Here is a 26946-nt window from a genome sequence, read left to right on the forward strand (position 1 = left end):
AACGGGATCACGAATACAGGAAACCATAACCATACACGAAGCACAGGGATTGACGTACGAATCCGTCATTATCATAAAAACAAAAGATAAAATAAAGTTGCACGATAGCATACCTCACGCAGTAGTGGCGCTGTCGAGGCACACCTCCGCCTGCACCTACTATGCGGATGACACCGAGGACGCTATCGGCAACCTCGCTAAAACGGCAATAACAGCACCGAAGAAACGGATCCTCGAGTACAACCTAAAGATGGCAATAAAAAATCGGGACAAAGAGGTCGTTGCCCAGCAATCAAGGCTTTTGGCAACGCAAAATGGAGCGGAATAGGAGAATTTTGATTTTAATTTTATATTGACGGCCAAACCGTATTGCATGTATTTTATAGTTTTGTTATGTATAGTATATAGCATGTATTGTATAGTTTTGATATGTAGGTATTGTATAGTATATCATGAATTAATATTATCTGTATAAGAACTAACCAATAAAATTAAGATAGTTTTAAGAACACTGTCACACATTAACACCAGGCAAAACAACAGCGATGACAAAAGGAGTGTGTGGCCACTGACAGGCGTCTGTTAAGTTCTCTGAAGACAGCTGACACTGGTCCTACCCTTCAAATGTTTGTTGCCATTATAATTGTAAGTGTGACTGTGTGAAACAAAGAAAAAAAAAAAAAAAAAAAAAAAAAACAAGAAATGCACAACTGGGGGTTTTTAGTCGGTTAAAGGCCGACACTACCTGGGTCCCCTTCCCAGGTGTCTGTGTAGATTTTCCTCCAGGAGTGCAAAAAAAAAAAAAAAAATTATTAATAATATATAGGTATATATATATAAAAGATAAAATATATATATTATAAGCTTCCACATTGAGTAGTGAGTAGTTAAAAGATGAAGACAAAAAACAACCAAACTCTCACAATATATTGATCTCTCAAAAAGGCACGGACATAAAGTCTGTGGAGTGATAATAAAATCTTAAAAAAAAAAAAAAAAAAAGAATCGTAAAGTATCGAAACTTTTAGGGCCACTTGTACCAACATATTAAATCTAGATTTAGTGTTAAATCTCAATTTAGTGTCAAATTTTATATGGATTGACGTTTCTTAAATCGAGAATTGACACTAAATCTAGAATTAAATGTTTGTGCAAGTGGCTCTTAGTGAGTTTGAATATGAATAAGGTGGCCACCCCGTCCTTCCAAACTGTATTGTCCCATTGTTCCTCTCTTGTTCGTAGCTGACCGTTCTTTCTCCCTTGTATGCATGAATTCACCCTCTGTAATAAGTACCTACATATTTTATGCAAGGCGCACCATTTTATGTTACTGAAGGGTGGACACCTAAAACCTCCTCTTACTCTTATAATATACCATCATTGGTTACATCGCATTCCACCACCATCAGAAAATAATTGCACTAATAGGATAAGCAATAGGACTTTTGACTGAAGGGAGACAAAATATTTTAAATAAGTAAACAAAGTTATAGAAGTGCAGCTTTTTTATTATAAATTATTGATTTTTAAACATGGCTACCAAAGTACCAAAGTATGGTACAGTAAGGGGCAGATAAACCTGACCCCCCTCAGAAGCATTGTTAGTATGAGAGGGGGGTCAGGTTTCTCTGCACCTGGCCGTACCAAAGTATTTGAGGTGTAAAAACCAAGAACGAAGGTACCACCTTTATCTTTATCCTTTTTGAAAGCGATTCTGGAAGATTACATTCATTAAATAAATTTTTGCTAGGTAAACACACACACACATTCTCAGAACCAAAATCGGTATTGGCACAGATTTAATATTTAAAAAATAAATATAAATAACTTGATTTATACATTTTATTGCACTTATATCCAAATGAAAAATACATGGAATCTAAGCTAAGTGTATCCGTCGCATACATATAGAAGATATAATAGTGGGAATGATAAGAAAAATCATTACATCAATATGTATTTTCAAATTTAATTAGTTATATCACAATTTAAATCAAATACTTATCTAAAAAAGTTATGATGAAATTGTTCCTATTTATATTGCTTTAATACGTACCTTTCTACGTATATTTCAATATCTCGTGATGTAGGTAGTGTTGTGCCCATAATTATTATCTCTTTCATTAAGACACACGCATTTAACAACAACTTAATAATGTTGGGGCTTCACGCTTTTCTATCAGACAAGTTTTATAAAAGGGATTTCATAAATGCTCTATTTCAACAATACAAACAGACTTTCGCAATACTTTACAATAACAATGAACTAAAAATATCAACTTCAAACTATAAGTACACCTAAAACACCCTCATCATGAAATTAATAAAAAATATTTACAACTATTCTTTAATAAGCACCCAAACTGTTGGCAGTCAAAATGATCTTGTCCACAAACAATAAAAAGTTAAAACAATCGCTCTCATTCTTTACCATTCGAAATTCGAACCACAATTTTTTCACGAGCACGCACACGGGTGAATCTTCAAACAGCCTATCTTATTGTCGCGCCGGTCACGTGTCCGTCGGTCTTTCGTCTTGGTGATTGTGGTCAGTTTCGTCAGTCTGGTCGCTGACGCAGGTGAGATCGCTGAGTTCGTCGAAGTTCTTCTGTCGCTTCCTGACGTTCCAGTGGAGGCATTCGGCCAGCGAGTCGAACCAGTCAGATATCTGGTCCTGCGCGCATATTGAAGGCACGGGGTACACTGATGTCGTCACGTACAAACTGAAATGTTTATAGGATAATGTTAAAATTTCAACTATCGGACTTCAGTAGATCTCTAACACAGATATTGTCACGTTTCTAGGAATAGGTACGATATAATTGATAAAATAACATTCATAAACTTTAATAAAAATAGGTAATGATGTCAATTCTGAAGGCATAAACTCTAAACTTAGAGCTGTCAAACTATAAATATTGCCAGCGAAATGAGATCTACGGGAACACTCATAAAGTCGAATTTAAAAAAAGAATGAGTGCATTCAAATTAGAATTAGGTGCCTTCGGAATAGATATCGATATTATGGTATAATATTCTAAAAAGCAAAGCAGAAAAGCAAGCATGCAAGCAAACAATACATACAATCTGTTGCCCATAATCATCTATGTTTGATTAAAAACACTATAGTGCGATCAATGAAATAAATACAATACTGTCTATTTTATTGATTATTGTATTTAAATGTAATTACTGGATTACTGTATAAAATAGATAAACCAAAAAGCGCGCGAGTTCACAAAGTATAGATGGTGCTATGAAAACCATAGATTTTGCACAAATAGATTATTATTCTGAGTGCCGGTGAATGATTTTATCTGTGTTTATTACCTATCCCCCGGCCTGAGCGTGACCTGGTTGCGTCCGTCGAAGGAGACGCTTGCCGGGCACCGAGCGTCTACGCTTGGTGTTATCTGAAACAAGTTCAGAACTCTCTACTGTACTCTATATTTTCATATTGCAACTACATCGGCTGTATATAGTTTGGTTATTATCTTTGCTTAGTGTCATCGAAGTTACAAAATAAGAATAATTCATAGACAATATAGAATGGGTCGTGTTTCTTTTTGTTTCTAAATTTCTGGTCAATATTTGGTTATTTATCAATATTCTAGCCAATCATTTCAGGGCTTCCCATTTATAGGCACGATGCATGTTTTCCAATTCTAAAACCATTCTTACACTAAATACAATCATTACATTAAATAAATACAGTACATGCTACATCACAATACATCCAACATTACATTAGGCGGCTGTTAGGCGGATTAATGCTCTACGGAAGTCGCAATAAGGTTCACTTTGGTACCTATCTCCGTGTTGCAACGCTTGTCGACTGCGACCGTCGAAGGAAACCCACATAGCGTTTCTTGCTTCTGGCGATAACGCGATCTAGATATGAGGTGACAGTTTAGACAATGTTTAAAATCAAGTATCATCAAGGCACCTACAGAATAAACATAGACTTCTTTTGTAATCATTGACAAAGGTGCACACTGTGCACAGACATCTATTTTTCATTACTCTCATAATACAACTGAATGGGATGAACAGCATGACTGAAGCCATTTCAGGCCCCTTCGTATGCCGTTGTCCCAGATCTGTCCCAACCCCCCTTGTATGCCTAGTGACAGATCTGTCCCAAGAGAACTTCATCGTAGTTTTTAGATTTTTGACATTTTAGTTATTGCACTCACTTTAAGCTCAACCCCGGCGGGCACAACAATGGGCCTGAAGGAGAGCGAGTGCGGGCAGATCGGGGTCACCATGATGGCGGGCACGGACGGGTGGATCATGGACGCGCCCGCCGCCACCGCGTATGCTGTACTGCCCGTGGGCGTTGAGACTATTAGACCTGGAAGAAGAGAGGGCGTGTTGAGTTGCTTATACAGGGTGTTGCAAAATTAGTATACTAAGCCGAAACCTACATGTGCAGCATGGTATATCTAAGCCCGAAACTGAAATCAGGTCATGTAGGTTTCGGCTTAGTATACCCTTTTTGCAACATCCTGTATAGGGTAAGAGCTACCTGGGGCATGATTAAGTGAAAATGTTCATAGGCGATGACAAAAAGTGTTATAAACAATATACTACAATATTAGGAATACCTAACTTCACACACCCACAATTCTTCTTGCCGTGTAGGCTTAGTTAGTATAGCCGTGTAGCTAGTGTAGTCTTTACTTAACCGAAGACAATGGTGACAAAGCCGTAACTTTTGAACGACTGAAGCGATTTTGATGCAACATAGCTTAAAACACTCTCCATTACATGACCTATAAGACGAAATAAACCTCATTCGAATCAGTCTATCCCTTTCAAAGCTAAAGGGCGGAAAAAAATAATATCGGTATTTCTTACCATCACCCTGCACTGAGGTGATATGCTTCCCGTCCAAGAACAGGTCTATGTTAGACAGGTAGGGCGAGGGCCCGCGGTCCACCACCACCTCGTTCAACACCAGGATTGTGGTCGGCTTCTTCTTCTCCTTGCCGTCGTCCGTGCACTTGCGGAGCACCACGCATTGCAGGCGGGAGCGCAGGGTTAGCGCCGCGTGGCCTGGAATTGAGAGATTATTTATTTATTTATTTATTTAATCCTTTATTGCACAAATATAAAAATAAGTGTACAAAGGGTGGACTTAATGCTACAAGCATTTTCTACCAGTCAACCCACAGGAGGTGCAATATATATTATATATATATATATTATATATATATATATATATATATACCTATATATATATATATATATATATATATATATATATATATATATATATATAGGTAATTATTATTAAGTGACTTGTTTTAATTTTGTAGTAATAGTGTTGTTTTCTTTTTGCACACCTTATAATAAAATTTTCTTATTATATTAATATTATATAACAATAATTAATTTAGAGGTTCAGGAAAGAGCTATCAACTAACTATCTTACTAAGGTAGTGAGTTCGAGTAAGACGCTTAAAAACGTTGCGAGACGGAGCTTTCCTAATGGAATCAGGAAGATCGTTCCATAGACGCACAGCCGTGACCGCGAAAGAGTCAGACATAAAACCAGAGTGGAAGGAGGGTAGGGCTAAAATTGAATTATGAGAAGAACGCAAGTCTCTGGTATGAGTGTCAGATAGAAATTGGAACATAGACTTTAGATAAGGTGGGGTATTGGGCTCGTGGAGGATAGAGAAGAGAAGACAAAGGATACGCAGGTTCCTACGGTCACGGATGGGGAGCCATTTCAATTGAGCGCGGTACTGTGAAACGTGATCATATTTACGCAGCCCAAAAACGAAACGAATGCACGTGTTCAATAAGCGTTCAAGCTTATTGAGCAAAGCTTCAGTTAGGTCCAGATAGCACACATCCGCATAGTCTAAAATGGGAAGAAGAAGAGAATTAACAAGGGCAAGTTTAGTGTGCTGGGGAAGGAAATTTTTTAAGCGAAGCAAGGAGTGGAGTGATGCGTAAATTTTACGGGATACTTTATCAAGTTGCTGATCCCAACTTAGGTTTTGATCAATGATCAGACCAAGATCATTCACAGTTGCAGAAAAAGGTACAACACGACCATCAAATTTGACTGGTGGCACCGCAGCATAGTCGAGACCCGATAACAGCCTTGAACCACCCACAATGATGGCTTGACCCTTACTAGGGTTAACGGAGATGCCAAAGCTACGAGACTATCTTAATATCTCCTCGAGATCACTATTGACCCTAGCAATGCCAGCATCTAAATCGTCTAATTTGACCTGGTTGTAGATCTGCAGGTCATCGGCATACAAGTGGTAGGAACATAGAAGATTTGAGGTGACTAAATTAATAAAGGTTGAAAAAAGTAGAGGAGAGAGGATGCCGCCTTGAGGAACACCAGCAGACAAGTCAGCCCAGTCTGATATATCAGAAGGACCGCAACGAATTGCCTGTTGGCGACCACGAAGATATGAAGAAAACCAGCTAACAGCGGGATCGGAGATCTTGTGACATCGAAGAACGGCAAGCAACAGGTCGTGGTCTACGGCATTGAACGCATTGCTAAAGTCCACCAGGACCAGTACTGTTACCCGCCGATCCTCCATGGCACATCTGATGTCTTCAGTCACCTTAAGCAAGGCTGTGGTGGTACTGTGTCCAGAACGAAATCCAGATTGGAATGGGTTCAGGAGACCACCATTTGAGAGAAACATAGTCAGCTGACGATGCACAATAGACTCTAGGATTTTGGATAAGAAGGGTAGTATGGAGATAGGACGGTACTCGTTGGGAGCGGTGGGTGCTGGGACTTTTGGCAGAGGAAGGACGTAGGCTTTGAGCCAAAGGTTAGGAAATTGGCCTGAGGAAAGGGAAAAGTTAACAATATGGGTTATAGCGGGGAGTAGGATGTCAAGAAGGGTTGTGATCATAAAACGTCCTATGTTATCATGTCCCACAGCCTTGGATTTCAGCGAAAGAATGATCTTTTTGACCTCGTCCCGAGTTGCTGGTGCGAAATTAAAGGAGTCAATGTCCGGCGTGGGAATTGTAAAATTCTTAATATTATCTAAAGATAACCTTTTGATATCAGGATCAAGTAATGAAACTGAAGTGAAGTGGAGGTTGAGATCGTTGATATCAAAGGGAATACGTGTATCCTGGTTAGGAGGTTTGCCCACGCCAAGAGTCCTGAGGAATTTCCAGGTACCTGCAGGCGAAGAGAGTTCAATTTGTTCAAATATGAATCGGCGTTTGGCGTTCCTACACAGCTTGTTGCACCGATTCCTTGCAGCTCTACAAGCGGACCAATTTTCATCGGTACGGTCTTTTTTAAAACGACGAAATAAACGTTCGCGATGTGCCATAGCCTTGCGGACAGTGTCAGTGATCCATGGCGAGGGACGGTGTTTTAATCTAACCGGTCGGACTGGGGCATGCTTATCAAAGATGCTTATCACATTGGAGCATAAGAAAGCGACCTTATCATCAATGCTAGGTAGGTCCTGCATATCACTCCATTGGATAGACGAAGCATCTTGTCTGAGCTTCTCCACATCCATCTTCGCAAAATTTCTTTGTAACAATACCACTGGTTTCGTTTTTGGGGTGCGTATTAAATATGAACAGAAGATGAGATCATGCCGAGAGAAACCGGGGGCTAGATGTTGGCCATGATTAACGACGAGGGAGCTATCGGAAGTAAGGATCAAGTCGAGATTGTTTTTAAGAATATAATTATACCATGAGTATGTTGATAATTTGAGTGGTTATGATTAGTAATGCTGACTATTGTGCCATATTGCTGGAAGGGACAGATTTTTTGATTCGATTTCAGTGTGTCCGAGGGCTGGCAATAGCTTTAATATAGTCAATATATTTATCTATTATAAAGATTTATGGAATATAGCTGTGCCCGCGAGCTTCGCTTCGCCTTAAAAAGATTTTCCCGTGGGAATTCCGGGATAAAAAGTAGCCTATGTTCTTTCTCAGGGTCTAGACCATATGTATACCAAATTTCATTCAAATCCGTTCAATAGTTTTTGCGTGAAAGAGTAACAGACAGACAGACAGACACAGTTACTTTCGCATTTAGAATATTATTTAGGATACAACAATTATATTTCTCATATACCGATGACATGACATGAATATAAATATTTCCAAGAATATACCGATGCCGATGACAACATGAATGTTTAAATATTCTCAAGAGGTTATTAAAAGTTTATGAATATTTAAAATATTTACCTTCCAATACATTCATGACTTGGTCCTGGAAGTTGTTGAACTCGAAGGGCGTGAGGAAGCCGAGCGAGCCCAGGTGGAACGCCATCACCGGCGGGACTGATTGCTGGAAATAAATAACGATACTCTTAAAAAAATGTAAGAATTATTTAGATGTTTTGTATAACGACACAGTTTAAATGAAATAATGCAATCATCAATAATGGCGCATTTATAAGTTAATCAGGACATTATTTATTTTCTCTTTGTGTATACGATTCAGAAAAAAACCCCTAAAATCACCTTTATCTGCAATCAAGCATCTGCTTCATCCACCACACCTGGCTACCTGCCAAAGGTCTTCGGTCCTGCCTATGACAGTCCTATCTGACTGTCTAATCCTTCCACCACGGTGACAAATTTTAATCTACAGCTAGTATTTTATACCGACACGCCAATAAGAATAATGGATGATTCATGCTAAGAAGCTCATCAACATCGAAGTGTCCAGCGGTATTCCGCTATTGGCTGATAACAGCGCGATATGTCCAGAGGTGTTCCTCTATTGGCTGATAACGGTGCCGTACGTACAGCAATAGACGGCTATTGGCTGACAGCATCAACGTACCTGAAACAGCGAGCTGGCGTGCAGCAGCGTGCCGTCCCCGCCCAGACAGATGATGAAGTCGATCTTGTCCGTGAGCTCGTCGGTGCCGGCGCGGAACGTCATCAGCCGCTCCCGCACCTGGCTGAAGTCGCCGTACTCCTTGAGGAGAGTGTCATCTAGGACTGCCGCTTCGACGAATACCACCATGCTCTTCTCCTGGAAGGGTTGGATGGGTTGTTTGTTAGAAATTTTGTGAAAGCATCTAGGTTATAATTTCGTTATAACAGGAAAAATACGGAAAAGCATTGAACGTGACTGAGGATGACACCCATATCAAAAGAAATACAAAAATAAATCAGTCATTCATTCATCACAATCACAACCCATCACGACCTCACTGCTGGGGTACGGGTCTGCTTCCAATGAAGGGAGGGTATAGGCCTAGTCCATCAGGCGGGCCATACAATACACAGTCATATAGCTATTAAAATGTAATAATTATTAGTTAAATTACAGTTTCAATTTAAGAATAATCAAAACGTAAATAAACGATCCATATTTAGAAGCAAGTCCACACAATCAACAGCTGATTGGGAGTAGGTATCGTGGGTCTTTGTCTAGAAGTCAACGACCTCTGCGTCACACGGCACACAATACAGTTTCGTCTAAATATAGTGAGTAAAATGGTAATGAGCGACTGATGTTAAAAAAATAAGGAAGGAAATGTACATTCAGATTCATAAGGCGGTATAAACTTTTGTACCTTGTAAAAAAATATACTTAGTGTAGAAATTTTATAACTTCTTATAAAATTTACTGTACGCTGTTACACATTGTATCTACATATAAGTAGGTACTATTTTTTGGATTGAACGTTTGAAATAACTGAATTGGATGTATCGGACATGGCTACCATACATACACAGCTATTTTACAGATGCACCATCCGGCGCCTATGTAGGGGTCAAGTCATTAATGATAGCCAACCTAAGATGACGCTTTACATGACCCTTTAAAAATAAGCTCATAAGACTTATCATGAATACATAACTAAACACCAATACAATGGTTATGGTACAATGGTTGGATCCAGGACATAACAGTGGTATTTTAATGATTAGTTACAGACCTAACCGCAGCCACAATATAATTTGTGATGTTCAGTTCAATTCATATGAATCACATGAGATTAGTAAGAATCTGCAATGATCGTGACTTTGTGGGCTATAATTAGGGAGGGATATCTCCTGAGTTATTATTGATTGTTTCAAGTTCCAACGAATAGTTACTTGATATATTTATGTAGGTATTTGGTTTACAGTGCAGCGGTTCTATCTACACTGGCTTGACAGCCGAATGTCCTGATACCTGCCCTATTTCGCGAATATAGAAATTCTGATTTCATTTTCGGGCTTTGATATACCATGCTGAGAATAGAATAGAGAATAGAATAGAATAGAGGGCCGAGATTGTGGCAACAGAAGTTACCCTAATCAGTGGAGCAAGTACACAATCGTCACGCTCTATCCTATGAAAGACGGTCTGTGTTGAAGCCCGCCTTCCTCCATTGGTGGCGTACTCGAGCCTACGCCCAGCACTGAACGATGATTGGCTGACGACAACGGTACTCACGTGCACCAGCCAATGGACGAGCTGCACGAAGGGCGCCAGGATGCCGGCGTCGTGCACCTTCTTGATGACGAGCACGGTCAGCGGCGGCTTGTACCACGTCAGCCGCTGCGACGCCGGGTCCTGGATCTGCCTGCAAATGTCATCGTGCACTGTTAGGCCCTATACTGTCAGTTTCATACATTTGCGAACGAAATATTTGCTTTTCCGTAGAAACTTTGTTGGTCACGTGACTTTTTACTATGGAGAACGAATATATTTTTTTGCGAATTTCCAAAACTCGCAGAACAAAAGTTGTTCAGAATGACCCCCTGAGTCACCCCCTTTCGGCTTAGCTAGCGGTGCTGGTAACCAGCTTTATCCCAGTATACGCCCTGAGTTAGGGTTAAAACTACTACGTACTATTGGGGAATTGGGTGTTACGAATATAGTAAGCCAAAAGGGTGAACTTATGGGTTTTGTTCAGAATGAATCCCTGAGTCACCTCTTCCGACTTATAACCTGTACTCATTATTAAAACCGGTGTTTAAATAAGGATGATGCTGTTTGGGTGATATTGGGATGACACGACATCATCTGACAAAGTTATGAAGATGACTTATCTGAATTCCTTAAATTACGGTCATTAAATTAATTATTTGGGGATTCCAAACCGTGACTCACCGCGTAGGTGTATTAGGGTAATAATAAAGGTTTGCAATATCTGATGTAAATGTAGGTACTAATAAGTAATACAGTGCGCAGATAAAGAAAGACTATCAAAATGGAGCACAGACTCGTGTGAAGAACAAGTTACCATTTCACCCTCTTTGTAAGTTTGTCAACACTTATTCTTCCTATTGGCACTTATGTAACGGTCGCCATTACGCATTTTTTATCTTTATATGCGCGCGTGTTATACGTTCATTTGAATCGCAAATACATTAAACGTAACATCAATTAACATGTACATATTTAGTACAAAGTCCAACGTAATAAATAATATTATGGTTTTTATTTCTTAGCGTGTGACAAACAAACAACAAGATAGCACTCTTCTAACAGTTTAGGGTTTGTCACCATGGTCAAAGGATTATGCCTAGTTTCACCATAGTCTGTTAGACCATTAACACCCCTGTTACATTATAATGTCATCAATTATACATCATCTCCATATTATATTCTTGACAGATGTGTCAAAAGTCAACTAGGTGCTAGTCCCTTGTTATAATCTGACAGAGTATGGTGAAACTGGGCTTAGCAAGCCAGGTTATTGTGTTGATATAAAAAGTAATAACTAAGTACTTACATAACCATAGCTGAATTCTTCATTATCCTGCCGCATGGTCCGAACTGTTGTATGGGGGACGGCGCATTCAGGGACCTTGTCCTCCTGAAACAGATTATTTTAAATATTAATTACATACATATTTCCATTAATAAAAACTAGCGTAACGTGACAAAAAATACAATATCAAAAACACTAGGTAAGTATATGACACAAGTGTAGTCCTCGAAAAAAAAACTTTTTTATAAGTACTTATTGTTTTTTCTTAATAAAAATTATTTGTAACCTGTAAGGTTTTTTTAAAGCACCTGAATTAAAATGGCGGCGGTCACAACATGGTGGACGTCACGCTGACCACTGACTGTTACTACATCATTATTTCATTATGCACGTAAAGTGAATTGTATTGTAGATACAGGACGATCTTGTTTATCTTTACATCTGGGTATTTTTTTATATTCTTAGTTTGTCAATACAGTATTGTATTCCTACTATGTACCTATTAGGATATTAAGGTTCATTACTAAGGTGCTAATAAAATATTTTTTGAGCCAATTCATATGTTATCAGTTCCACACACACACACACACACACACACACATATATAATACTATATTAATAAGATTAAAATGTAAATGTTATTTGTCACTAAATTTTTACTACGTTATTTACAATAACTGTACTTAAAGTAATCAATTCTTTTTCAACACTGTACCAAAACTATTTATGTCAGGGGCCTGCTTCTCATTAATACAGGCTATTCTATAGCCTAGCTATGAGAGCAGACGCTACGGCAACAGTCTACCAATTATGTATTTTCATCCAAATCCTAGCCATAAGAACTTTACTGTAATCACTTTACTTCGAATAAATAAATTTATTATTTATTATTTATTATTACACTAGGAAGTGAACATCGCTAAAATGAATTTATCATACTGCCTTATATACTTGAATAAATATTAGGTAACCAGGCAGTGAAATAAACAAAAAAATACCGAAAATAAGGTAGGTAGTCATCAATCATGACAGAAGTCGATGTATGAAAATCACCCTGTATGTTTTATTTTGTGTCCCTGTAATTTAATTCAACAACCTTTCGACCTTGCAAATGAGCTAACCAACGAAGCGTGATATGTATGTATCATGATATCGAAAACGAAAATAGTCTAAAAACGTAACATTAATAATTTATAATTCAAACAACTTGGATGCATGAAATTATCAACGGTACAAAAGTCCAAAGTCCATAGCATAGCCTTTAAATATTTTGATTTAATTAGTAGATCGATGAGATTTTCGTTGAAAAACAGTCGATAGTAAGCTATCGTAATTCTTTAGACTTTGCACTATTCATAATCCGTAAGCCATCACTGGCAGTGAATGTACAAAGGTATAATCCTCCAATGTTTTGCCCTCGAATTTGCCATCACAGAACGTTTTGCCTAAATTGTAAGGGGTTAAATTTTGAGGAGTGTAGACCACAAAAGCAATCCTTTCTGTAGAGGACTTCTGGATTTGCCCGTAGTGGGTTTAGATATTTTACGCAGACGAAAACTAGTGCATATTCTTAAATAAAAACCACCGCACCGTCTCTAGCGGTCACTATGATCAAATAAATGATATAATTATATGTATGATGTAAGCAGATTAAATGATTTCGTAAATTAATGAAGACTAGAAATTTCCAAGAAGATCATCATTATCATCACAACCCATCACGTCCCCACTGGAAGGGTTTTAGCCCTAATTAGAGTCTAAGGTCTAAGAAGATGCTTATACTTAATTAATTACAACGAAAAATGTATAATGGTCATTATCATAGTCTACACTTAATGACTGCACGTAACATCAACCCTTGAATTTTAAATAATCGAAAAATTCATGGTGAGTATGTTTACTCACCATGAATTTTTGAACCAATGAACACGGAAATGGATACCTCCAAGTGAAGTGGCGGGATTCAACTAGTAAGTCAATTGAATAATTGATAACTAGCAGGTACCTAATCATAATGTAATTGATGATGGTGGCAGACATGACGAATAAACTAAATACAAAAGGTAATTAAGGAAACCAAAGTAAAGGGCTATTATTATAATAGTGATTAGCGATTTAACTGTGTCACGACGATTAACAAATTGCGTACATAACATAACGATACCATCACGATGGAGGATATTATGCATAGGTACATGTAGGTAGTAGGTACCTAAACCTATGGTACATAGATATAATATTATTCAAATTACATAAAAAAGTAGAAGTGGCAGACATAGTAGTTGTTGAGGTACGTGCTATTTACTACACAGGTAGTAAGTAATTGTAAAACGCAGAAAAATAAATCGTATCATTTTGAGTGGTTTCGATAAAATATAGTAGATATTAGCGATTAGATAAAGAAGAACGACATGATTCAAATGACAAGATTTAACGATAAAAAGGTGCTACTCTTGTGCTACTGGACAATGCCAATGACGCAGAAAAGGACAAACACCGTAATACGATTGCAATAATAAATAAAATAAGTACATACAAGTAATCCAATGTTTAATTAAAAAACGTAAACATTAAACAAGTTGTATCGTTTGCAATAAACATAATTAAAGAAGCTGGTTTCTCATCTCTCTAGTAACAACGATATTAGGTGGATGGGAAGGGTTCCGCTCATCTCGCATAATCTTTATTGACCAAAACTCATTTCGCATAACTCGTATGGTCTAAACTTTTTTGGCCGAACCATCACTTTGCCAAGACTTATGTGGCATAAGGCTCGTTTCGTCTAAAACTCTTTAGGCACAATCTTTAAACACCTAAGTTTCGTTTGCTCAAATTTATGTTCGTCTATACCTATGTATAATCTTGTTTCTCCTAATGTTATCTTAATAAATAATAAGTATATTAAGTATGTAGTAAATGTAAAAATTGTGGTATTTTTCTCCTACATCCCGAAAATCACGATATTGTATGATCAAAAAATCGAAAGTTAACGACCAATATAATTATTACAAACCCCATGAGATCGAAACCTAAAAATAGGTGCGACGACGAGCAAAGCGAGGAGGAGCGTGTTAGGTGCACATGTTCATCAAAACCAAAGCGGAGCGCAGCGAAGCGGAGCGGAGCGTTTTCCAAACAGCGGAAACAATACAAGGCACCAGTTTGCGCTATGTAGGGAGACGCTCCGTCAAAGTTAAAGCCAAACGAATATTATTACTTTGTATAAACCTATGCCATAGCATTATTAGGCTATTCAAGATTTGGCCATACCATTATTAGGCTAAACAATGTTATGCGAAATAACTTTTTACTAAACGAGATTTATGCCATACGATTTTCGGCGTAACGAGACTTTGACCAAACGTTACTATGCAATACGAGATTAGGCAAATAAATCTTATGCCAAAAAAGGTAGAACCGGATGGGAAGCCGGAGTAAAATCGACAAATAGTGAATTAAGAAAAATCCATAGATATTAGAATACGATAGAAAACCCACAAGAACCAACAAAAACAACCAACCTTCTATCGGACTCCTCTTTCGCTTTAACCAAAGCGGTTTTGCCGGACTCGTGAGAGAATTGCCTTCGCAACATGGTAACAAACACAAAACACTATTTTCATTCACAAAACCATTGCTCCATCACTGCACAGTGGGCGCTGACTGGCGGTTCTTGTACTTAGGTTGGAGTACATTCGGGGGGTGATTCGGTGTCATTATGTTGGTGTGATCGAGGTGGGGGTACGTGGTGGACGGCGAGACGCGTGCGGAGTGCGCAGGCGCACGAGGAAGCCTGCGCCCGCGCAACCGAGCGCGACCTTGATGTGTCGGACAATCTCCGCCGATCGACAGCCAGAGATTACTCGTTTCTGCCCATGTCATTAGTCTGTGTTCAGCTGACATCAAACGCGCACTGGAGGGAGAATGTTATCGCACTTTGGCACGGCAGTATGCTAATAACTCTTTTCAGAGGTCAATGGTAGTGTCTGCGAATTTAAATGCTGTATCCACCTAGTTAGTTTTGACTTTTAGAGCCTTGAATTATGTTTTTTTAAATTCGGTGTGATGTTGCCCCGCGACAAAAACCATCGGTCATGATCACGGTGGCGAGTGAAGACGAATAAGACGATAAGTCATACATTTTGTATTGTTTCAAGAATGCCTTTGCACATGCATCATGTTTATGATTTCTAAAAATAAGCAAATCATCAAAGTTTTATTTAGTCACATTACCAGACTAACAGCTTCACTATCGGAAACTTACAGAGAAAATGTTAATATTTTCTATTCCTAAATCTGCTTGCAGATAAAAGTCGATGAGATAGTTCTTACCGCGCCGGCGGCTGAGCATTAAGGGCGAGTTGACTATTAGACATTTGACCCACAAAAAATTGGGTCAAACGAACGCGTAACAGTTGCACAGTTACTGTACTACAGCTACGTGGATTTGATTACGCTGCGTTACACTTGAGTTATTCAATATACATAATATCTATTAATATTCAATTGTCCTTTCCAAAGTTATGAATGAATCAAAAGATAGAATCTGACCACGTAAAGCTGATATGCTTGTGTTTAGACTTTCATACATTTTACATTCAAACACCGAGTCACATAGGTACCAAGGTGCTTACCCATTACCTACTAGGGCCACTGGGCCAGGGTACAATTAGTGTGGTCAGTATACAAGGCCAAGTCTATTATTAAGAATCGATCGCATTTACAAGCATACGAAGTTTTAAAATCAATGAGCTGAATACCGGAAATTGGATGCGGAATATTCCAATTTCCATTTTGCTCTTAATCTTTGTGTTTTATCTTTTACACCAACGGAAAATGTATCTACCGTTTATAAATTTTGCAATAGTTAGGAAACATAACAGTTTGGTTGGGTGGACCTACGATTTTATCTATCCCCGACCTAGACAAATTACTTATGCTACAGTGCTGTTATCACAGTTCAATCTGAAAGCAAAGCAACGATCTGGAAAGCAATATTACCGACACAGCAAATGTTTGATGGGGTAATTTGGAGATGTAAAATCTTGTAGTTACCCCATTGCCGCTTCCGCTGTACCTCAAGGTTCGGCCGCTACCTAGATGACAACACAACACTAGCATTGACCGACATAGCCGCGCATCGCTTTTTATTTCAACAGACGCGACGCTAGCAAGTTATACCACAGCATATTCAAGGAGGAACTGGGTTTCAATTTGGTGTTTCGGATTCAGCAAGGTGACAACTGATCCGAATGACTAATCCTCTCGCAACGGCAACGGTTACAAACTCTAGGTACCTTATTCTTAAGAAGAAGACCAAATGGTTCATCCTCCATGTTTGATAAATATCTATTGCATACACCAACCTACAGTAGTTATTTCTTCCAATAAAATCATACCGTTTTGTTTCTCTGTTTACGATAGCCTGTATAAAATAAACTCAAATAACATAACTACCCAATTACCCATACTTGTGCAACAGTTATTTGGTATGCATGAATAGTTCGCGATGGAAACGGAACCGTCAACAAAGCGAGCTGTGACTGTGACGTGGTCCTCAATAAGGTATGCAGTTAAAAACATAACTGCTGTACTGGGTGAGTTAAATATGTACGTCGGGTCGGGTGCCCTATAAGAAATTGAGAAGTCATGAGTCACTATGGGAAACTCTGAAACTAATTACAGGTACCTAGGTACTAGGGCATGCAATACCGCAATACCGGTATTGCGTAATACCGGGATCCCGGACAAAATCCACGCTTTTTCAATACCGGTATTGAAAGTTAATACCGGTATTGAAGTAATACCGGAACCGGACCTTTTTAGGCTATAAATCAAGCGATTAAGATATAGTTAGCCTTGTGCTAGGAGCACAAGGCTAACTATGAAAGTGCACTTTCAATTTTGCACTTTCAACCGTTACATGCGGTTTTTGGCCTTTGGAAACCTACTTGTTGTCCATGCGTTCTAAAATTTTAACTCTAATACTCAATTCTTGTAAAAAATATTACATAATACAGAATTTGATTGCTTTTTCTTGTTGTATTTTGCCCTATACGACCCATACTATAACACTTACTTAAACAAAATATATGCCATTTATAACAAGGAAGTCTAATACCGGTATTAATACCGGGATCCCGGTATTGAGTTCTAATACCGGAACTCAATACCGGTATTCAAAATATTACCGGTATTGCATGCCCTACTAGGTACCTACTCATTAAAATAACTTTCTTGGAAATTAAACTTGCCAGATTAAGTGGTCGTCATCTCATAGAAATATGCAATGACCCTAAGCTATAGTCTCCACATCCATATTAAGCGGCAAAGATGTTGGAAATCTCAATATAGATAGTATTTTTGCAGCAGAAGAAAAAGAACGGTGTCTTTTGGATGTCAATTATGTCTACCTCTAATGCATTTGCATTATTAGTCACCTTGTAAATCATCCTAAGTGTAAGGTATCGTCTGCTTTTCTGCCACATACCAACCGGCAACCCTCTGTAGTATCCTACTCAACACGATAGAACGAGGTATTCGAGGAAGGGTGTAATCAATACGAAAGGAACTTGCAAAAAACAGCGATTGAAAAAACGCAAATAATAAATAAGTACTTACATTTATTTTCTTTTTATTTTATTTCAATACCAATATTTACTATGTCTACTGTTAAGTGTGTATACCTACAGTTATACCAATGTGTTACGGCACACAGTAAGCCACGTAAATTAGATAAGAGCGTAGCCTTGAGCTGAATTTGGCCAGTGTATTATCTAATTGTATTTAAGGAAGACGATGAACGATTTAATACTTAATCAAATCATTTTATCTTAATTATAAATACTGAATGTTATTGTTCACCGAAAGTTAAGTGAAGGCTATTCGAAATAAATCGGATAATTAGTAATTTAATTACGCTGTTATTACGAATATCGAAGAATAAAACAATGATTTCCGGTAGCGCTTGAGCGCAAACATATTAAATATGTATTGATATTGAAAACTTATCCAGCACGGCCAATATTTACAGTATTGGATTTAACATTGCAATAAGAACTGTGAAGAAAAGTAAGTACCGGCAAATGCATAGGTGTATATATATCAGTTTATATACTTATTTATTTCTATAAGGTTTATGGTAAGTATACATTTTATGAATAGGCAATAGAAAAAATACTTAGCAAGGTTTATTTTCCAGTGACTATTCCTATACAAAATATTTTGATAACGCTACCTAAAAAGGTACTAGAGGTAACATTATCAACAGAATTATACTTGCTTCGCTCTTTTAACCAGTGGCCTCTTACAAAGTATTTAAGTGTACTTACTTGTAAGTAAGAAATCTAAGCACGACAGCTTTCTAGGTTTCAAGTATTTCTAGTATTTTAATTCTGGTTCTTATCTTATACTTATTAAACGGTTCTAATGCAATTTCAAAATAGGTAAGCAGGTTACGATGTATAATAAAAAAACATAAATAGCAGCTAAGTGCCAATTTCTCCATAGTCGGTTATCTAACCGACCGGGATTGGTTTATCAATTATACGTCATCTCCATATAAAATTCTTGACAGATGTGTCAAAATTCAACCATTAATACCTGGTTATGCTCTAACCGAATATGGAGAAATTGGCACTAAAGGTGCCAATTGGCTCCGCGACATTTCGCACTTTTGGTTTCGGTGTATTTCTTGGACGTTTCGAGCGACATGTCGCTGGCTTGTTATTCGTCATGTTTAACGATAATCACGATATACTGACGTTTATATACGTCGATTAAGGTACCATGCAGCCGGGACAGTAGCAATTAGGGCATGCAATACCGCAATACCGGTATTCGTAATACCGGTATCAGGGACAAAATTCACGCTTTTTTCAATACCGGTATTGAAAGTTAATACCGGTATTGAAGTAATACCGGAATTGGACTTTTTAGGCTGTAATAAAGCGATTAAGGTATAGTATTCCTATGTACTGTGAAAGCGCACTTGTTTCAACCGTTTGATGTAGTTTTCGGCCGTTTGATACTACTGTTGCCCATGCGTAAACGGACACTGGATGTAAAAATAATAATTAATTATAAAATTTAAACTCTAATACTCAATTCACGTAAAAATCTATTACAAAAAACTGAATTTCATTGCTTTTTCTCGTTTTATTTTGACCTATACGACCTTTAATCACAATATATGCCATTTATTACAAGGAAATCTAATACCGGTATTAATACCGGGATCCCGGTATTGAGTTGCAATACCGGAACTCAATACCGGTATTGAAAATAGTTCCGGTATTGCATGCCCTAGTAGCAATGTTGCGACAAGGCGCGTCGTCTACTGCATCTTCATGTCGTGTCGTCCTCTAATAATTTACACGCACCATAATAAGTGTTAACCATTTCTAGGTCTCTACACCGATGGCCATCTAACCCGAATGTTAATGCATAGATGAATGGGTGACGTGCACAAAAGATTCTGATGTGTAGCGATTGTTGAGTAAAAGAACGCTGATTATATCTAGCCCCAATTGAAATCTAGAATCTAAATTGATAACCGAGCATACAAACATACCTACGCTTTTGATAAATGCTATAAAACATTCACAGCAATCACTACAATAGGTTCAATTACAACAACATAAGTTTTGTAATAAAATATGCAAAATTCAATTAACATACCTATTGATAATAGTTTAGAATAGGACAAATAACTTATAGTACTATATGTATAGGAAACAAGAAGTGAGGCACTAAAATAGTATTGAATTGGTAATTGTTAGACTTTACGAGAACGGTAATGATAATTTTACACGCGTCTCACACGACTTTAACATAATTTACGCCTCATATGTTGATATCGAAGCTTATTCCATGTTTGTACTGAGTTATACTTAAGTCAGTTAGTTTCACACCTGAGAACATGAAGTTAAGCAGAACTTGAATATGACATGCTAAGCTATGACAAGCTGAATTATCGTTTAGTAAGACCGTCCGTTTAGTATGATAAGCTGAATTATCGTTTAGGAGATTCCGTCGATACATTCATTCAAGTGAGAAACTGGCCCTAAGTTGTGTAAGTTCGTATCCACCAAGCTTACAAAAACCTTAGAGAAATCCTATAAGTGCCAAGCTTTACAATGAAACTGAAATATAATATCATAGGGTTAAAACACTGGTTGGATTTGTAACGCTATAACGAACGGAATAAGTATACTGAAAAATATTTCAGGTAAGTAAGTATGATTATTTTGTAGATGTGCAAAAAATATAGGTACTTAAGTGAATTTATTCTTTTCTACAACACGCACTGATATACTTAATAATAAGTATTTTTTTGCTATAGGTACAATCAGTTAAGATAAACGGTAAGTACTTACTTTCAACGGAGCAAGGATATAATCAAGACCTGACATTAAATAAGGTAGTAACTACGTTTAATACGTATTAATTTCACCTACTATAGGTACAAAATTATACTACGACTAGGAACTGGGTGGTTTAAAGAGAGTGGCTGTTGGTAGTTATGTGCCCACTACCTACCGATGTAGGTCAACCACCTATGTTATGCTCTAGTTTCAGGGATAAGTAATCGTTGGTTGTATTCCGGCGTAAGTTGTCATAATAAAGAAGGCATAAGCGTTTTTTTTTTTTATATACATTAAATATTGCTATAATCAGACCGTAGTCCACTGCTGGATTCAATTAAGGGCTATGCTATGTTTAGATAGTATTTATGTAAGTATTTAAAAACAATGTCATATAATAGTAAATGAGGAGACCAGCTTTAATTCGCTAACCGGAATATTTTGAAAAGAATATCACACCTGTGAGTAGTGTTAACAAAGTGTTAATGATATCTAGTTGCTTATTATTTCTGTCCTACATAAACATTCGGCATTTCCTTATCACTGGCCTTATCTCTTTGATGCTACCTACAAAGTTTGTATGTTGTGTCTCTCTTTCTAGCTTACATAAGAGAACTTCTATTTGTATACGAACCAACCGGCATAGCAACGAACACTGGACATACGGATTTGCGAAACGGTGATCTACTCCAAAATACATAACTAGCTCTTCCATTTCGAGATAACCACTACAAAATAATGTCGGCTGTGCAAACTTGCTAAACTGTAATGGAATTTATGAAGTAGGATGGACATGGATAGTACGAGTATACAATGCAATGACTACCAGAGCGATTGTCAATATTGTCATTTGATAATAAGGTCAAAGCATGAGCCATCCAAGTCATGCGAAGTCAGATACTATGAGATAGGACTTGGCAGATCCTGTAAAGGACACTACGATCCCTTGCTGTCTAACCAATATTCGCCAAAAAACCGCACTGACAAGTGAATACATAATGTGTACGTTCATATGATAAGAGTAGCGGACTCACGGCCAAGTCCCGGAGCGCGAGCGGCGCAGACTCTTGGGCTGCAGGTCTTGCTGGTGCATCAGCCCCTGAGGGATGAGGCTCTTCGCCAGCCCCTTGCGGCGCGCCAGCCGGCACCCCCCCCGCTCCGCCGCGCCCTTCCCCCGCAGCTTCCCCTCACAACCACTCCACAGAGACTCCATCGACAGCATCACAGATCACAACTCATCACTTCCCCAACTTTCACAATCCAACCTTGCCGGTGTTGCAATTCTGACACGCCGAAACCGAATAAACTACAGGTTTACGCGGACCTTCGGTTTAGTAGCACTTTGAATTTCGACTGGAATTTTAGAACGTGCGTTGCAAAATGTGGCCTTTAGGTTTGCGCGCGAAAATGTTACCACGGTGGTTTGGTATAATATCAGTTGTTTTTTTTTTGCGGGTGTAAAAGTGCCGCGTGTGTGTGTGGTGGCGAGCGCGCGAGGAGTGACTGCGACTACTGCGAGTGTGGGGCGGTGGAGCGGCTCACGGGCCGCGGCGATCACGTCCACTCCCCATGTGTGCAGATGCGCCGTTCACACGAGATAGCCGGGTCCGCCTTGTCTTTGATTAACTATGGACTGTCACCACGAAGTCCACCAAGTAACGACATGGTGTAAAGGTTGATAGTATAATTATGATAGCTGCTAGAACAAAGATTTTCAGGCTGTTTTCAGAAACTTTCTTATATCATCATCATCGGCATAGACATTTTTCATAGAATTTTTGACTGAATTTATTTCAATAAGACGAGAACTCTTTCGTATTTGAATAAACCTAACTAAGAATGAATTAATTAATCTAAGTACCTATTTAATAACAATTCAGCCAATCGCAGATCTCCATATCATACTTAAGTTATATTCAGAGTTGTGAAAACGGCAGTAGTATTGCATTCATCTCGAGATGAATCGCCCGCGGACGACATTATGTAACGTACATTCATTTCACATAATGTATGCTGAAACTGAAACCTCGCATGCTATTTCTTCAGAAGAGAAAGTATGAATATACAAACATTAACGTGAATGTAATGTGAGTTATTGTTCGAAAGTGAAGAATCTCTGTTTCATAAACAGATAAACTGAAAATATGTACTCCAATCCAATGTACTCAATTTTTTTTTATTATTTTTAACCCTTCAAGAGTAATTGTTGTCTAGCGTATCTGGCCCAATTTTGATATGTTTACGTATTACATATATTTTTCGCTTTAAATTGTTTCGCTTTTTGGGGTAAGTGAAAGTAGCCTCTACATTGTAATCGGTCTTTCGAACCCTATTCAACATAATAAACAATAATCGTCTTACTCTTAAACAGATAACCTAACATAAAAGTACAAGTAAAAATATGGATCCTACATAACTAAAGAAACTTGATCGAGTGATCGGCGCGTGCGCTTATGCAAATGTGCATTCGAGTATTATCTGTGTTTGTATTCACGGCGCCGGCGACCCGAAGCCCACTACATATCAGTGTTAGGTACAAAGTACCTAACGGTACTTTTGCGAAATCTAGGTAGGTGACATCGCCTAAGCTTGAAGCTAGGATACTTACTACAATTTAAATTTAAGAAAGATGCCTGATTTATTGGAGACTGTAAGGCATTTAAATTTTAATTTAAATTCAGCATAATCTCTCAGTCTAAAACTAAAGATGATGGTGATGCATGTGCATTAAAGTTCTATTATTTATTTAAGGAAATAAAAAATAGTGTTTTATCTGAATTTTATAGTACTTATAGCCATTGATGATTCATAAATATTTAGCCATTTATCATTAGTTGCCACTAACGTCATCTAGATATAATACTAATAGTATTTTTGAAAGAGAAAATGTATATTGTTTAACACTACAATAATTCATTCTTAAAATTATTCAATATGCAAATTATGAATGCAATAATGCTCTACCTGCTAATAATTTGAAGAATGAAAACCTTCCAACAATTGTAATAAGTATCTTTGAAAATGGGTTGTGGGTATTAGTCATGACTGATATTATTGATTCTCTAAGCCTTAGACAATGATACCTTAGAGTCTAAGGTATGATTGTCAAGGGATTTACTTAAATGATTGTGGTAAGTGGTAAGGTTACTGCCATATTAGTGCCAAAGGAGAATGGCCATTTCTCTATGGCGCCATGACCCAGAGCGGCCATTGATGAAACATACACTGATGTGTAGTCCGTGACTACAGCATATACTGGTATTAATTTTATTATTATGAGGCATGGGAGAACGAAGATGTAAGTGCTGAAAGATCAAACAGTCTTTCTACTGTAATAGATGTTACCCTCGAGCTAAAAATTGTTTTTAAAAGTGTTCCCGTGGGAATTCCTGGATAAAAAGTATCCTATTTTATTCCAGGATAACGGGAACTTGAATAGAATAAAATAATTTTTGAAATTCGTATCTTTATAAACATAGGTTTTTGAGTGTGAAATGTGCAAAAATAATTATAATATTATTTGCATAAATAAAATCATGTTATACATTTTGCGATGCACTATGTATTGGGAATCCCATGATTTACATTATTTTGCGTGTAATATTCATCAAAATCATATATAACGAAAAAATTAAAATTAATTAATTAACTTTTGAACCCTAATATCTCAAGAACCCCATGGTTTAGATTTTTTTAAATATTTTTTCCTGATAGTAGACATTTTTATCAATAACTTAAAATAGGTTTGGTTAGTGGCTGCTAACTTACGCAAAGCGGGTCAGATTTCGCCAGTTCTTCTTTACTCTAAATAGTTTTTAGAGTTTAGTAAACTACTTGGCTTTTACACAAAGTTCTCTTTATTCAACAGCATATTTTTTTAATTTTAGTATTTAAGTGTACTGTATTGTGTAATATGTATATAAATTATAACGCAGAATGAAGGTGCTGCGCACAATCCTGCGAGGATTATTGTAGTATCCTTAAGCTTGTTTTTTCTTATGTATTATTACCTATAATTCAATAAATAAATAAAATAAATCAATAGTGTGTTATTTCAGATAGATAGTCTAAGTCTACCAGGACAATAAAATGGCAATCAAAATAAACCAATTAGCACAGAACATAAATTTTTAAAGAGGTCTAACCCATATTTCAGTTAATTTGTTCCATATGCAAGTAAGTACCTTAACTTGATACAGTCAATTTATCATAAATTATAGAAGAGGAAATAGAATTAAGCCAATTGTAATGAGACTTATTTATTTATTTAAAGTACTTACCAAATTTCAAGTCTTTGCCATGGTAGATTATTGTTACAGTGTAAGTAATTGATATACTGGCTAACAAGACCAACCATATCCAATAAATATTAATAAATCCAACACTAAATTAATGAAGATGATGCAAATATTTCCAATTTCAACAGTTGAAACAGGGAAGGTTGGCCAGGGTTAGCACAGTGTTGGCTGAGATGTAAATGGGCCATCCACCACTTTACGTTTAGTTTAGTTACCACTAAGAAATTCAGGACACATGATAGCAAAGAAAACACAGTACAAAATGTATGTACTTACCTACAACTATTGTACTTTGTCTGGATAAATATTAAATGGCACATACATAATAAATTTCATTTTTTATTGATAAACACATAGGAACTTACCTCTCAATTTCTTCAGCTGTTTCTTTGCTGGTTGTAGGTTTCAGTTTAGATTTGTTAGCATCAGAGAAAGTTTGGGATTCAGTGTCTACAACTTCAGTTATAATTACTCCATTCGTTGCCATTTCACATAGAAGTGAAGGAAAATTAAACCATTTATCACATTTACAATTAATCAAGCACTTTAATCATGTTTATAAATGAAAACTATGTAAATATTTCAGTTTTTCAAATTTTATAGGTTGTTTTACGCGACGACAACAAATGACATTTGGCATTATTGCCGTTGAGGTTGACAGTTGACAGATATGACAGTGACAGATAAATCCTACACAGAGTAGAAAAGTTTTTTCTTGTTTTTTCATCAGGCAACATTTTGGTAATAATTCAAAAATTAATAGTCATGCTACTCGACACTAGATGGCGCTAGTCATAAAAATTAAAGATAGGTATAGTATTATAGGTACTCATAAAATTAACACTCTTCCAAGAGATAAGCACTGGACAGAGAGACTAGGTAGCTGCATGTGGTTATCATGATTTTAGATTTGGGGTTTCCATTCTATACAATTTTTCATGTAGGTAGGTAGGTACCTAAGCTAAACTCAGGGGCCACACACCGTTTTTACACGACCCGATTTTTTAACGGGTCGAAATAGTACCGATGCTTATGTAGTTGGCGGGACGGATCTAGGTCGCTCACACACTGCACTGCCATAACATTCTGCACTGGGGGCCTATATCCGCCGACCAAAGCGTACAGTCGGCATGAACCCTAACCTATACATAGATAGACTGGGTTCCCCGTATCTACCCGTACTGGTAACCTGCTGTTTATCTTTCTGCGAGTGCGCTAGAGCATTTCCCGGTTTTAAATCTCTCAGTTCGCTATCTAATCAAGTTACCGGTACGGGTAGATACAGGGAACCCGGTTCTTTATGTAAGCACCCTACAGGATGGTTTGGTATTCGTAGCGGACATACCTGAAAGTGTTGAGCCTGTCAGCGATGTTGGTGAGCACGGTCTTCCGCAGCGGCCCCGGGGAGCCCCCGGGCGAGTTGTCCCGAGACTCCGCCGCCAGCGCGCGCGCCACCGCCAGGTCTTGCTCGTTTATCATCCTGGAATTTAATTTATACAGGGTGTTATGATGGGTGTAGTAGTCGATAGGAGGTGAGTCAGAGGGTTATCGGTGATACCACTTATACTAATCCACTATTGCACT

At 37.7% G+C, this 26946-nt stretch overlaps 1 protein-coding gene across 8 annotated transcripts; it reads right to left on the reverse strand.

Annotated features, from left to right (window-relative positions):
- Positions 1-1824: 1824 nt before the first annotated feature.
- On the reverse strand, positions 1825-26845 carry LOC105388166 (NAD kinase). Of its 8 annotated transcripts, none has more exons than XM_048623756.1 (9): positions 26708-26845; positions 11721-11804; positions 10436-10565; positions 8825-9019; positions 8221-8323; positions 4861-5058; positions 4197-4354; positions 3809-3891; positions 1825-2723 (listed from the first exon to the last, which is right to left on the reverse strand). In XM_048623756.1, exons 1-9 carry the CDS (start codon positions 26839-26841, stop codon positions 2513-2515), a joined length of 1296 nt encoding a protein of 431 aa, XP_048479713.1. In that variant the 5' UTR covers positions 26842-26845; the 3' UTR covers positions 1825-2512. The 8 variants fall into 8 exon arrangements, with proteins under 8 accessions (XP_048479713.1, XP_048479717.1, XP_048479712.1 ...); XM_048623760.1 differs by lacking the exon at positions 26708-26845 and adding an exon at positions 25728-25995; XM_048623755.1 differs by lacking the exons at positions 3809-3891; positions 26708-26845 and adding exons at positions 3331-3413; positions 22099-22539.
- Between the last annotated feature and the right edge of the window lie 101 nt (positions 26846-26946).

This window comes from Plutella xylostella, chromosome 3 (assembly GCF_932276165.1).
Source record: "Plutella xylostella chromosome 3, ilPluXylo3.1, whole genome shotgun sequence".
In the NCBI taxonomy this organism is placed as follows: domain Eukaryota; kingdom Metazoa; phylum Arthropoda; class Insecta; order Lepidoptera; family Plutellidae; genus Plutella; species Plutella xylostella.